Consider the following 15,232-nt stretch of genomic DNA (forward strand, 5'->3'; position numbering starts at 1 on the left):
GCGACGTCAGGCAGCCCCGCCATGCTGCGCCTGGGCCCCGCGCGGCTGTTCCGCCTTGCCCGCCTGGCTCCGCTCCGCGCCCCGCTGCGGCCGTGCGGGGCGGCGGCGACGGGCCACGGCACGGAGCAGGAGCGCTTCGTCTTCCTCGAGTACGAGCGGGACCCGGCTGAGAGGGCGCCGCGCCAGGAGTGGGAGCTGAAGCCGCGGCGGGAGCGGCGGGCGCGGCGCGCAGTGGCAGTGGCGATGCCGAGCCTGTCGGACCCGTCGGTGCCGCCGAGCGGCGTGAGCTGCTCGGGCTGCGGGGCCGAGCTGCAATGCGGGGACGGCGGCGCGCCGGGCTTCGTGCCGGCCGAGAGGTACCGCAACCTGCTGTGCGAGGGCCCCGCGGCACTGCGCGGCGCCGTGTGCCGGCGGTGCTGGGCGCTGGCGCACGGCGGCGGCGCCCCGGGGCTGCAGCTGCCGCCCGCCGAGCACCGCCGCGTGCTGAGCAACGCCCTGCGCCGCCCGCGGCGCCACGGCCGCGGGCCGCTGCTGCTGTACGTGCTCGACGTGACGGAGCTGCCCGATCCCGTGCTGCCGCAGCTGCCGGCGCTGCTGAGCCCCGATGTGCCCGCCGCCGGCGTGCTGGTGGTGGGCAACAAAGTGGACCTGCTGCCCGCAGACCGCCGCGGGCACCTGGGGCGGCTGCGGCAGCGGGTGGCGGCGGCCTGTGCCCGGGCCGGGCTGCGGGGAGCCGCGCTGGTGGACATCCGCCTGGTCAGCGCCAAGACCGGCTACGGCATGGAGGGGCTGGTCAGCCGGCTGCAGCGCTCCTGGAAGTGCGCCGGCGATGTCTACCTGCTGGGCGCCACCAACTCGGGCAAGTCCACGCTCTTCAACACCCTGCTGCGCTCCGACTACTGCAAGTCCCGCGCCCCCGACATCATCGACAGGGCCACCGTGTCCTCGTGGCCAGGTCAGGGCACTGCTCGGCCCTTTGTAGCCCGGGTAATGGGGAATGCGGGGTGTGCAGAAAAAAGCGAGATATGTGCCTCTAGGCTGCTCTTGGCCACCCCTGCGGCAGGAGAACCTGTCACCAAAGCAGTACCTCCATGGTGGGCAGCAAGCTCCAGAAGTGTGCCGTGCTTCACATTATTACCTGGGAGGAGTGGCTGAAGTGTTTAACACAAAGAAAAGGAGGTTTGGGAGATGTTACCACTCCCTGCATCTACCCAGAGGAAGTTGTAGCTAGGTGGGAGGCAGTCTCTTCTCCGAGGCAGCCAGTGGCAGAAGAGGACATAGTCTTAAGATGCACTAGGGCAGCTTGAGGTTGGACATTAGCAGGAATTTCTTCACCAAAAGGGTGATTAGACATTAGAATGGATTGCCAAGGGAGATGATGGAGTCACTGTGCCTGAATGTGGCACTCAGTGCCATGGTCTAGTCAATGTGGTGATGATCTCAGAGGTCTCTTTTCCAGCGTAATTGATCCTGTGATTCCTCACAGGGGGCAGCAGGAATGGGCTGCATGTCCTCCTGAGTGTACTGCACATCCTGTAGCACTAAAGAGGCTTGTTAAACCAGAGTGGGTCTGTGTGCACCCCTGCCAGTTAGGATGGCACCTGATGTGCATGCCTTGCTCTGTCCCTATCCATTAGAGGTGTCCTCCAGTCTTGAGAGGACAGGAAGTGGAGTGGTGAGCACCTGTAGGTCAAACCAAGATGTCTGGAGTTGAGATTTGTCTGGGGTATGCTAAGGCTCAGCACCACTCAGCTTTGAGACCCTTTTATTCAAACTGTAGAAGAGAACAGCTCTTAAGCAGGTGGATGGCTTGTTTTTGCTTCCCCAAGTTGGGAGGCTGGTACTTTATGGGAGCATCTGTCGTTCCACTTCTGACTTTGTGTTACTGGGTTTCACCAAAAAGTTAAAGAAGCAGTTTTTTGTAATCTTGTTCCTCAGAGCTGAAATATGTCAAGTAGTCAGAGATCCAAAAATGCCTTCTGTTTGTTTTTCCCAGGAACAACACTGAACCTATTGAAATTTCCAATTATTAACCCTACGTGTGACAGGATATTCCGAAGGCAGGAGAGGCTAAAAGAAGAGGCAGCAAAAACAGAAGATCAGCTAAGCAGTGAAGAAAAAAAGTACCTTAATCAACTTAAAAAGCAAGGTTACCTAGTGGGTGAGTAAAGGTGTTGCCTTTCTGCCCCTAATGGAAACACTGCATCACACAAAGGTTAAGTTATTTTGACCAGTGTTTGCTCCCAGATTAATGGGGACAAGGCCTTTATCTCCTCTACAAGCAGCATCATTAGTACTTTTGAATACTTGTCAGCTGCTGTAGTAGCAGAGGCTTCCTGTGTGCAATGCATCTCCTCTCTGAAGGAGGCTGGAAAATTCTGATAGCTTAGCAGTTTGCAAGGTTATTATATTGCAGGTATGGGCCATCTCTTGTTCCCAAATAAAGAAAATAAGTTTAATTTTAAATAATCACATCTGAGCTGCAGGCTACAAGGGTTGTACATCATTTTAGTATGTATTCAAAAGAAGGGGTTGCCAGAAGATAGTTCTGGTTTTCAGGTAATTTTGTGTTTGGCAGTCTGAGGCATTGAAAATAGAAAGCAGCCTGCTTTACCATAAATTGGAAATAACTAAGTGTCTGTGATCTGGTCCCTGCTGAGATTCTGGGGCATGAGGAGTGCTAAGCAAGAATTATAGAAAGTATTTATCATTTTGGCTTTTGAGCACACAAATTTCTATCCACATAGTGTCTTCATCACCTTTATACTACTGATGTGCATTTCTTTTAAGCCATGAAAGGGGCAGATGTTTGATTGAAGGAAAGCAAGCTAATAAGTAGATTACCAGGAAAACCTTTCATTTTAATTCAGGAAGAGTTGGAAGAACATTTAAACAGCAGAAGTCTAGCGCTGAGATTGACTTCGACCCTGACAAGCTCTCTTACAGCTTGGATGAAGATCCTAGAGATGAAGATCCTAGCGATCCCCCTAAGAGGTTTGAGGAGAGGGAAGAGTTCATTCACAATGAAGTGAAGGATGCTCGGTGGTGTTTTGACACTCCAGGAATTGTAAAGGAAGACTGTGTAGGTACTCTGTGGTGCTGTGTTTTGGGGCGACAGGGTTTGGGAGGACTGTTCTGCTTTAGCTGCGTCTGTGGGAGAGTGCTTCTGCCATAGTCTTGGCATTAGGATTCTTTTTGCCTGGGAATTGTATTAAGATAAGGTTTGTATGTACCGGAGAGGGGTTCATGTGGTAATGCTGTTGCATTTCTGAGTAGTGCAATACTGCCAGCTTTGCAAAGGAGCTGCAGGACTGTGTCACCAAGCTTCCACAACCTTTGAACCAAGGGAAGTAAGCAAGAATGCTCTTAGCAAGTTCACACCAGCATCACCCAATGGAGCTGACACTTCTTCAGTTCTCCCAACCTACAGAAGAAGGTGGAGCTTAGGGGGATAACCAGAGTTGTATGACCAAACCCCATCTTAGAGAAAGCATTCTCCTGAAGCTAGGAGGTTCTGCAGTGTTGCTGCTACTGGCTCCAGTATGTCAGGCATTTGTCAGTAGTGCTGACGAATTGCACATGTCTAAAACAGGAACGTTTTTACTTTAAGTCTTTTAGTACCCATGCACAGCTGCAGGTCATCTTTTTGGGAAGATTAAATAGACCAGGCAGACAGGAAGGTTCTGAAGAGAATGAAGTGCAAAAATAGTGCTGAGACTTTACAGCTTGAGTGCCATTGCTGTTTTCATGAACACTAGAAGACTTCTTGTTTTCTAGTAATGTATTTGTCTGACCATAACCTGCTTTACTAACCTGCACTCTGGTCTCTGTAAAGATTGGCATCAGCTTAGAGACCTGGATTGGTATCTTGAGATTGATTGTATGTGTCCTTCCCTTCTGATAGAGTTGGATACTTGTGGAAAATACTTCCTGCATCCAGAAATAGTTGCTTCTGATTCTGATTATCCTCACACTCTCTTTTGGAGAGCTCCATGCCAAGTTTCAGATCAAATTTTGTTCCTGCAGTCAATGATCAGTCTGAGTGGAGGACAAGCAGATTGTGGCAGATTTTGGCAGGGGAGATTCTTCTGTTTCTCGCTTACTGCGTAGACCATAATTGAACTGTTGTGTCATATGTTCTTGACATTGCTTTGATTGTACTTTTTCTTCTATCAATATAATGCCAGTACTAATGCCATTGTTCCCACTGAAACATCTGGAATGAGTTATGACAATTTATTTTGCAGGTTTTGAATCTCCTAACAGAGAAGGAAGTAAAACTTGTTTTGCCATCACATGCCATTGTTCCACGGACTTTTATTCTCAAGCCAGGAATGGTCTTGTTTTTAGCAGCCTTGGGACGTATAGACTACTTAGAGGTAAAGGAAGAAAAGATTTTGGGAGCAGCTGCTTTATCTCTTACTGTAGTACCAGCGATAAAAGGTTTTCTGGATAACGTTCCCAGACTCTTTCATTGCTGCTTTAGAGATGATGAATCAGTTATTTAATCACTGCATAAAGTCAGAGTGCCCTGGGATAGGTAGTTGAAAGGTTTGTTACTTGGTACCAGCATGCAATATTGCATAGTATATAATGGAAACTTCTTTGGAATGCTGACAAACATCTTGAGTTTAATGTGCTTCTCATGACATACAGAGAGGCATGAGGGAGGGAGGAGAATGTCAGAATGAACTGGGAAAATAGGTGGGTTTCCTAATTTCTGTGTTTTGTGAAAGCTGCCTGCTAAGAGAGAACAGCATAGATATTTTTCTTTCTGGCAGACCTCTGAAGAACTTGCCTGAGGAAGCAATTAATTGCATATGTATTTTAGTTTCTGTAAAAAGTATTTTTGAAATGTGTCCCCTCCTGCCAATAATTTCTTCCATTTATTAAAAACCCCATGCCATACACCTTTATTGAACTGTGTGGAATTGACCTCCTATGATGGTTCCTCTGTAAGGGGCAGCTTCTTTCATAAGAACATTAGACATTATCATAAGTCTTAGATAATTTTCTCAGTAGCTTGCCCTGTTTTAGGGGTGTGTAGGGCTATTCCTTTGTTTCAGTCTGCTTTCAAAAATCACCACAGAAATGTTGAATTGGTACTTTGCTAAGGACACTCCTGACCTGCTGGAAGAAAACCAGAAAGGTATAGGGGGCAGGATTCTGTAAAGTAAAAAATGTTCTTATATGGCAGGAGCACACATCAATGTATCAGTCTTGTGTATCTATATCCACTTGATATCTTGGAGGACAGTTGTGCTCAGATCATGACAGAAGCTCCTGCCTCAGCTTAGACCTTTGAACCTGGAGGAATTCCTGCCCGTATTTCTGGCTGCTAGCAGTGCTTGGAGAGATCTCTCCCCTCCCTGACCTTGTTCTCTCTTCCTGCAAATGTGATGAGAGTGCCTGCTGAAACCGCTCCACTGGCTTTACATAGCTTGAGAGCAGCTGGAACCTAGTACTGTTGAATGAGCATAGTGTGTTACAAGTGTAGAGTGATAGGAGAAGAAGTACCTACCAGATGTCCATCACCTCTTGCAGTGAATAAGCACACTGAGTTTGTTTTTGTGAATTAAATGAGAGCAGAGATCTCTCTTGGATGATTTACCTGAGCTGAGCAGCTGTGCTGGCCATAAATGTGGCATTGGGGGTGCTTTGAGGCAGGATGGTGAAGCTGTTGGTCTTTTCTTCTGGAAGCTCAAATCCCAATTTTATATAAACCATGGCTTCTGTCATTGACAGAGGCAAGGACTTCTCAAACAGGGAAGGGGCATCAAGCAGGGCAGATTTTCAACATGCAGGAAGGAAATGGGGCAGGAGGGAGCAATTCAGGGCTGCTTTTCTGTTAACATAGTTATGATCCTTTTGGTATTAATTTCAGGGAGAAAAGCCTGCCTGGTTTTCTGTCTTGGCTTCTAACCTGTTGCCAGTCCATGTTACTACACTGGGTAATGCAGACACTGTCTATGAGAAGCATGCAGCCCAAGAATTCCTAAAGGTAAGGGGAGGTTCTGGGGGGAGCTTGTGGCTGCAGGTAGGCAGGACACCTGTCTGGGGTACAACTGACAGGGAACATCCACAGGTATCAGGAGTTTGGGACTTGTGCAGTGGGTGAGTGGAGATGTGCCATGTGGAGCTGTCTTGCACAGACTGTGGCTGAAGTGTGTTAGGAAAGAGCACTCAAGATGATGCATTTTCAGCAGAATTTCTGCTTCTAGCATTCAGGCTGATAAGATTTGTAGTTCTCTGCTTAGTTATACTTGCCTCTTCTTGAACAGCCTTAAAGTGCAGGCAGCAATAGGGATATTTTCCATTGCAAACCTGCAGTCTGGGGTTTCAGAACAGATTGCAGCTGAAAATTTTCTTATTCTTTCCCTGCTGGATCTTCTGCACATATCTTCATCTCTTGGTGGTCTGACATTTTCCTTGGTGTGGCAATATTCTGTGTAGTACTTGCAGATTGATGGGAGATGGGGTGAGGTGTCCCTGTCTTGGTATTTCCATTCCTGTGCACATGGAGAGCATGTGCTGTTACTCACATCAAGGCAGCCGGCCTGATCCACCAGCTGCATCCTGCGGTGGGTTCTATCTACATCTTTGCTCACCTCCCACAGGGTTCCTCTGGATGTGATCCTGACTCTGTTCTGACAAACCTGAAATAACTCCTGGAGGTTATTCAGTCCAGCTCTTGACTGGCTAACAAATGTTTAATGTCTTTATTCTTCCTTGTGCCTTGCTTGCCAGTTTGAGGTAGGAATGCTGAAGAATCTCTTGACTGTTAAATAATTTCTCTGTGTTTTAATCTTAGGTTCCCATGGGTGGGGACGAGAGAATGAAAGAGTTTCCCCCACTTGTCCCTCAGGACATTTCACTGAAAGGAATTGGTACAAATGAGGCAGTTGCAGATATCAAGCTTTCCTCTGCAGGTAATTTAATATTTCTTCATCAGTTTGCTTTGCAGGGTCTGCGCCCTAGAAACATTGATGGGAAGAGGTCTCTGAAGGGGTGAGGCTCTATTTCCTGCTCAGAGCAGGACTGTCAACAACACAAAATCATAGCAGCTATGACTTTGTCCAGCTGAAGCGTGGCAGCCTCCAAGAATGGAGATTGACAACCATGCTTGTACAGGATGGCAGCATTGGAATACTTTATGTTCTGGCTGCCATACAAATTCTACAGCATCAGGAATGGCTGTAACACTGTCAGCTGTCCAGGTGAGAGGGAAAGGGCCATTGATTGGAAAGATTCGTTCTTCTGTTTTTGGTGCACACTGTCTGAGGGAGGTACACACCATCCCTTACCAGGAAAGAACTGTGTCTGAGAAGAGTAACATGGCTTTAGGTGCTGCCTTCTGTTGGGAAAGGGCTAGATATGACCTTTCAGCTTGGTTTCTCAAGCAACCACGTGAGGGTAGCTCAGATTTTTAGCCAGCTGCGGAGGATGTAGTTTGTGTCAGGACCTTGTTTATATCCTAGGGATTTGTCTCCTCACTGTCCATGTTCTCTGTGGCTGTGCAGGCTGGGTGGCAGTGACGGCTCACGCAGAAGAGGAATTGCTGCTCCGAGCCTACACTCCCAAGGGCACTGCATTGGTGGTGCGGGAGCCTCCCCTTCTGCCTTACATCAGTGCCATCAGAGGGGCCCGGATCCCAGGCACTCCTGCCTACAGGACCAAAAAGCCTCCTTCCTTTGTGGAAAACCTAGGAACCACTGGAAGCAGATAGCGCTTCTCATCATCCAAGCAAGGCAGAAGACAGAACAGCCCCTGGACAACCTGGTGACTTACTGGTATTCAGAAAATGTTGGACTCCTTTTGAAAGGCCAGCGGGCACATTTTGAAAGGAAAGCAGGGCTAGGAGGGAGCTCCACAAGTCCACATTTGATCCAACTGCTGAACTGCAGCCATTATGAAGTGAGGGGCTGGGACCTTGCTGTTTGAGGGTAAACAGCTTCTCCCTGGGATCTGCAACGATGGGCAGATCCCTTTACCTGTCCCCTCTTGAAATACAGGGTGGAACTCACCTGCCTGACCTGGTCTGACTGCTGCTTATGGAGTAGGTGGTTTCTTGAAGGTATGCTCCCTTATGTCAAAAATCATCACCTTGTTTTTAAGGTGTTTCCATAGTTAAAGGGGGTAGAGGGAGTTGGAAGGAGCAGGGAATGCTCCAGTGTGGGTATAACCCTTCTAGTGGCTGATACTGATGCAACAACATCAACCAGAAGTTGTGTCCTTTCTCTCCTTCAGCATCTGGAGTGGATTAGGGTGGACAGTATCCTGCTTTTGGACACAGGAAAAGTGATTTAATAAAAGGCAGGTCTGCTCATGTGTCTGAAGAGGAAAGTTTTGCAATTCACTGCTTTGATTTGGTTTCTCTAGCTTGGGTACAGGTTTTTGAAACCAAGCATATATCTTCTCAAAGACAATCTTTTGTTGACCTAGTTGACAAAGCTCTTTGTGTGGGCATGAGCTTCTTGCTAAACACATGAATGGTCCAGTGCAATAATAAATGTGCTCAATCTGCAAAAGACAGGCAGACTGTGAGAGACACATGACCAGTCAGTCTGCTGAAAGAGGCAAAAAAAGAGTATCTTCTAATCTCCCTACCATTTCACTGATGTTTTCTCAGTCAGTCCATTGGTCCCAGGGGCAGCTCTGTGGTCCTTGGCTGTTGTCCCGAAGAAGCCTGGACGATGAGCAGAAATCCTCAGCTCATTCAGCATCCTCTTCTCACCATTGTTGCCTGTGGGATGTATTGGCATTGCTTGAGTGAAACCTGTCCCTTAGCCCTGCTCTTTGTTTCCTCCCATTTTCAGCCCAGACCCACCATGTGGGTCTGTCTGCAGCCTCTGCTCAGGGCCACTCTCTTCCTCTGTGTGAGGCTGCTGGGGCCTCCTGTGGAGCCATGTGCTGTCCTCTGCCACTTCTTCACCTCTTCCTTGCCCTGCACTGCCGCCTCCTTCCCTGCTCCCTCCAGGGGCCAGTGAGATGGGGTGGGCCAGGCGGGGCCATGGCATCTTTGAGAAGCGCTGGGTGCCGTGGGGTTTGAAGTTCAGCACTGTCCTGTGGGACTTCCCTGTCCTTGCTGGCAGCTGCCCAGTTCTCCCTGTGTAGAAAATCAGTTGTTCTTTATGAAGGTTAATCTGCCATTGAATCCAGGGAATGTGGTTCACATGTGTTCCGTCTGTGTCTAGACTAGAGTTCTTCCTGTACATTAGACAAAATATGTGCACTCTCACCTTGATTTCTCAGGAAATCTTTTCTGGTTCTTTCTAGAAGGAAAAAAAAACTATGGCAGCATGTTCCTCACTGCTCAGGCTGTGACTCACACAGCGCTCCTGTTTCTCTGTTTCTCTGTTGTGAAAACCAGCACGTGTAGCCACTCCTAGGGTGTGCTTGGCAAGCATCAGAGCACAGCAGCAAGATCCAAAATGTGTTTTTCTAGCATAGGTATATAGAACTGTAGCTGTCTTCCTGGCTAGATTTCTTTGTGCTCTTGGCAGGCCTCACATTTGGCTGCAAAAGTTACTGAAGGAGTTGCCAGCAAGACTGGTGTGAGGATTATCTGCTGTAGCTGTGCTAATCTTCACAGTGCTGTGATTTTCAATTTCCCCTTCACAAAGGGAAAAAACACCAGCTTTTTAATGTTTAAGAACAAGATTCTAGAAGCATTTTTTTTTTGAGAGATTTTTTTTTTAATTACTTTTGTGATGATGGAAGAGAAAGTGCCACATTTTTCTCAACTGTTATAACACACACAGCAAACCAACCCCTGTACAAATTCTGCCCATTCTTTTTGAGCAGGCCATGGATTTATCAAGTATTTTCCTTGACTTGCTCATAGCTAAATGGGAGAACCATGTTGCTTTGTGTATTTCTTCAAGACTGGGTATCTTGAACATTTTTTAGCTGGCAAGAGGCTAAACAACTAATTTATGTGTGTAGAAACAGCATGAACAACTCATGTTGTTCAGTTTATGTCTTAAGCAAGAATACTGAGAGGAATGCAAAAGAATGCTGAGACAGGGACCTTTGCATCCTGAACAAATGCAACAATCCAAACTTCTTCCTGGATGATTTACATCAGATGGTGGTGAGAGAGAAAGAGTATCAAGATCTGCCAGAGCTTCCAACTTTATATTACAACCCAAAACCAGGTGAAGGTATTGAAAGATACCAAAGTGACATTGGTATCCCTTTTCATCCTTGGCTGTATGACAGGTGTGTGGATGATGTGCATCATGAGAAGGGGCTGGTAGACAGCACTTCCCCTGTGCATGTCAGGTGTGAAAGGCACTGTAGCTTTTGGAGGCAAAAGCCACTACAATGTTCTTGTGAGGGTGATGCAGTTCTGCAGTTGCATGAATTCAGAGCTGTACTTACAGGCCACAAAAAAATCCATTACTCCCGCCTGTCTAGCTTCCAGCTGAAAAGTAGCTTTGGTACAGATTTCCATAAAAACATCCATTGCTTAGCATAATAGTCATGGGCTGCAGAGGTGAATTCCCTTAACTCTGCCTTTTTGCTTTGTAAAGTTCTCACATATTTGGTGGCTTTAGTTCTTTAGGAGCACTGCCTGGGGTGGTGTCACTCCATTCCCAATATGAAACACACTGTAATTTGCACATACTGTTCCTCAAACTTTAAAGAATAAAAGTTTGGATTTGTTTCCATCAGTGAAGTGTCAGGAAAAAGAAAGGTAAAAGGATGAAAAACTTCATACACTAAAAAAGTGAAGAAAAGGGAAAAAGCTGGAGCAAATGGGAGAAAAACATAAGCAGCAGAAACTGCCTAAAAGATGACTGCATTTAGAGACAAGGTTTAAACTTCGTGGTCTTATGGGCAAATCTCACCACAGGAACATTTCTAAATTAGGGTCTGGACTTTGGGTTCCACAGAGCTTAAAACAGTTCTAGAATGGGGTACAATTGGCAAGTGTTATGGAAATGGAGGGAAACATAAATAGCTACAGTTTGTCCTCACAAAGCTGTCAGAAATCTGTCCACAGAGATCAAATATCGTGTCTGTGTATTCTAATGTATGCTCCGCAACCAAAACCACAGAAGAAAATATACTACATTTGTTTTTAGGGTACACCTGAACTCATCAAGCAGTTCTTGAGGTCTGAAATAATACCTTTATACATTTACACATTTGCAAATTGAAAATAAAAACATAACTACAAAATTAGTCTTGATCTTTTGCTGTGCATGGTAGATCGTACTGCATTTAGTCTGAAATTAATAAACAGATATATAGTCACATGCATTTTGGAATTTTAAATTAAGCTATCTACAGTTATAAAAGATTTTATTCTACACCTCTAGAACATTTGATGTGGCTTTGGTTTATTTGTCTATAAGATGAGAAACCACTTTTACAGTACATTCTATATTTGCAAAACAAGCACATTTAATTTTAGAAAAACAGTGAAGTGAGGGAAGCCTGAATTTTTTAAAAAAAGTCAAGGCAAGCAAAGTTATAGGTTAGAAACAGATCCTTGAGCTTCTAAATGTCAGATTTGCCAAGACCTTAATAAAATCTTGCAAATACAAAATATGTTGTAAACATTAACAATAGGACAAGAAAACAATATATCAAATACACATGCAAAGGTTCTGAGAATTTGCTGAACCTTTTGTAGTTACGACAAGCAGAGGAAATATGGGAAGAGAGAAAAGAAGAAAAAAGTGTAAAAACATGGTATCCAACAGAGGGAGGTTAACCTCACTGACATGCTGTTCATACTTCATTACTCTGCAAGGTGAGGGGACACATATGTAGAGAACTTTGGGCATATTACTCATTTTTGTCCAAAGAATAAGGAAAATTTAGAGAAGTATATGAAATTCCTCCCAATATGTATAGGAAGCATATCACAGAGCATGCATGCATCTAAGTCTTTCAAATTAGTGCCTTAAAGGACATCTTTTTCTCGATGTGAAGTAACTGGGAAATGCAGTAAATATCTTTCACTAGAACCTTCCAGGCAATGAACTGACACAGGGATTCACTGGGCAAAATTTAAGGTTTATCTATACTGATAATCCTGCAGATTTTAAGGTTAGAGATTTTTGGCTAAAACTGTAGTGGACAGGTCAACGCTTTTAAATTTGAGTGTCCAATCTTTATGAATCCAGCAAGAATTTTGGAAACGTTCATTTGACATCCATGTTCCAACACACTCGCTTGTCACTGGGCTTTGTGCACTCTGGGCTCCCTCCATGGAACTCTAGGACTTGTGGTTACATTTGTGTAGTAGCTCCCTGGAATTCTTCTGTGATAATACATGATTCAACCTTTTTAAAAGAGCCTGTGACACTTTGAAATGCTGTTGGTAGTCAGTACTGCTGAGTATGGAAGTTATAAAAAGGAATTGAGTGTGTTTCAGGATCGCTGGCATCCATACGGACAAGCACCTTGGGATGAGTGAGGGAAATGGCAGACTGCCACTTGGTTCATTGCAGGCAGTGTTTGAGAAGCAGGAACTGGCCAATTAAGCCAGTTCACATTAAATTTCTTCAGGCTGCTCAGTTATTTAAATGCAATACTGGTGGGATACATCCTGAGGATGACCAACAGTGATGTCCAAACCTCACAGTAAGTAAAGCTTCTGAGGCAAAGAAGGGAATGAACTGTATGCTGTTTATGAAAAAGTATGCAATTGATTCATTTAATATCTTACAGTAAATCAATAGGGGCTCTTGTGGGATGAAACCCTCAGCAAATTAACAACGTGTAGTGACCTTGACAAATGAAAACCCTGAGAGCTGGGCTAAGAATACAGAGCCATTGAGAAAGCAGTGAGGTTACTAAGAAATGGCATTTATTAGCCTAACTCCACAAGGACTAATTCTCCTCTCCCCATTCCTAAGCCTACAAAAAAAGGAAAATGAAAGACAAAGGGTGTCAGGAGGAGGTTGATGGCTGTCAGTGTCCTTTGAAAGAGGGACATGTAGAGGGGCATTCTTAAGAAAGACACCAAAACTACAGTAAGCCTAGAAATAACCAGAAATAAAATTGCTGATGTTTCCCAACAATGCAGGTCAAAACATGGTTCCTGTTTGAACCATTCAGAGACTTAGGTTAGGCTTACGATACTTGATTCTGAAAAGACAGCCTTTCAGTCAAGTTTTGATTGAGGGGACTCTGTGGAATCACTGCAGAATGCACTGTGCTTGTCTGGCTAATGGAGCGTGAGAGAGGTGAAGCTGATGGTGGTCAAGGGAGCAACACATTAGAAATTAAAGGAACTGGCTCAAGTGGAAATGAACACCACTGAGAGTGAGCACAGAACTGTTGTACTCGAAGTTATCCTTGTGTACAGATAATTTCACTGTCAAACCGAAGATCATTAAACATGCCTAACTCTTAGATAACTAAATTGAGGTTAAAGCTGTCATTTATGCTAAGCAAAGAGAAATTATAGCAAAACAACAAACAAACAAAACCTAAGCAAGCCCTTCATCATATTTTGGGCAGCCTCACTGAAATTCAAGGTCAACCAATGCACTAGGATGAAAGTAACCACATGTATAAATTCTTAGAATGCTACTTTTAAGGGAAAGTATGCATTAGGTTCAACTAGTTATGGAAAAAACATTTTGTTGCCTGTGACTATAATTTTTGAAAATTATATTATTTTAAGTGTTAACATGTTTATATTGAACTACATTATGAACATACATTGGTAAATGGATGCTTGCATCATTCTATTTCCAGTCTTGGGTTAGGACTAATGTACATGACAAAATCTAAGTGTTAGGAAAGTGACATCGTTCCATTTTCTGCCAACAGGTCAGCTTTTGAAAAAGTGTAAGGAGTAATACATATGCTTCTGATATTCAACAATCTGTCAAAAAAGGTTTATGTTGTTTTGAGTTCTCCTGAAATTGCATCACATTAACATCAAGCCTCAAAAACATTTGTTGTGCTGGTAAGAAGATGAAAACTATATGGAAATGGATATAGGTTTAAAAGGAAGGAAACCCTTCTCTTTTATTGCTTTTAATCTTCTAACTTCAATTAAACTGATTTCTAAGAGAGATGCCAGAGGCTGCCTGAAGGAAATACATTTTCTGTTGACAACAGTGGTGACTGTATTTTATTCATATTTATGATAGAGGGGATACTGGTTTGACTGGGGCTTACTTACTTATTTACTTAAATGACAGACTGGATTATTAATTCTTTCTCTGTGTTTACACAGTGAGTAGATGTAATAGCATTCCTGCTAATACTGCCACTGATTTGTATTTACGTTCCAGAGTATGATACATGGTAAGCAACACACAGTTCATTTGGGCCTTGCTTTACTTCTGCCTTTACCTAAACCCACTTTCACTTGAAAGCATCTAAGCATTACAAAATTACTGAGGAACGTGGTCCAAGGTTTGTTACATCTTCCTTAAGCATTCAGACATTTTCTATTCCTAGAATTCTAGAAATAAGACAGAACTATCTTGGTTGGATCTCTTTTTCTTCCTGGAGATTTACCACAGTAGAAAAAGAAGGACCTGCAGAATAATTCAGAATAATTTATGACTACACAATACTGGATTCTTTGGGCCTTTTTGTACATCTTTTTGCAAATGGAACAGTGAGTTACCAGGAACACAGATATGATTAACTGGTTCTTCAGGCAGTCAGATTACCAGGGGAAATAGAGACAAAAGTAAATCAGACTGGGAAAAGTATTCTTCAAAAATATTCTACTGGGAAAGCAGAATAAAGGGAAAACAAAAAGCCATTCACTGAGCATGCTGTGAAAGCTGAAATGTTTGAAAACAACCTAATCAGACTGATCATATCACAGGTTTCTCACTAAAACTTTATGTGGTCAATATATGAGTAAAAACATTCTGGATTCCCACCCATAATTGCTCCTGAATATTTGTTTCTAACTCTGATTTCTGAAGTGATATATACCTTTCTTTATTCTTGCTCTTGGGTTCCTGCAGCTTTCTTCTGCTAAATGTTGATGCAACTTAATTTTCCAAACATAAAATGGCCTTCTGTACTTTCCAACTTGTCTGGAAAACGAATATTTTAACAGTACTGACAAGTAACTTCAGGCCAAGTATTTCCAATGCTTTGTCTCTCAAACAGTCATAAAAATAAAAATAGCCAATCACAGAAATGGCTGCAGACCTCCAAAAGTTTTCCATGTCAGTGTTTTCACCTTCCTCTGAGTGGCTAATGATAAGAGATGAAAACAGCAGCAGCAGAAAAA

General features: G+C 44.4%; 1 protein-coding gene across 1 annotated transcript; it reads left to right on the plus strand.

Moving 5' to 3' along the window:
* The first annotated feature begins 6 nt into the window (after positions 1–6).
* Positions 7–14,879, plus strand: NOA1 (nitric oxide associated 1). Its single transcript, XM_021549237.4, has 7 exons — positions 7–955; positions 1,997–2,161; positions 2,871–3,082; positions 4,248–4,379; positions 5,885–6,001; positions 6,812–6,929; positions 7,521–14,879. The coding sequence occupies exons 1-7, from the start codon at positions 22–24 to the stop codon at positions 7,724–7,726; spliced, it is 1,884 nt and encodes a 627-aa protein (XP_021404912.3). The 5' UTR covers positions 7–21; the 3' UTR covers positions 7,727–14,879.
* The last annotated feature ends 353 nt before the right edge of the window (positions 14,880–15,232 follow it).

The sequence above is a fragment of the Lonchura striata genome, chromosome 4 (genome assembly GCF_050655825.1).
Source record: "Lonchura striata isolate lonStrDom1 chromosome 4, ASM5065582v1, whole genome shotgun sequence".
Lineage (NCBI taxonomy): Eukaryota > Metazoa > Chordata > Aves > Passeriformes > Estrildidae > Lonchura > Lonchura striata.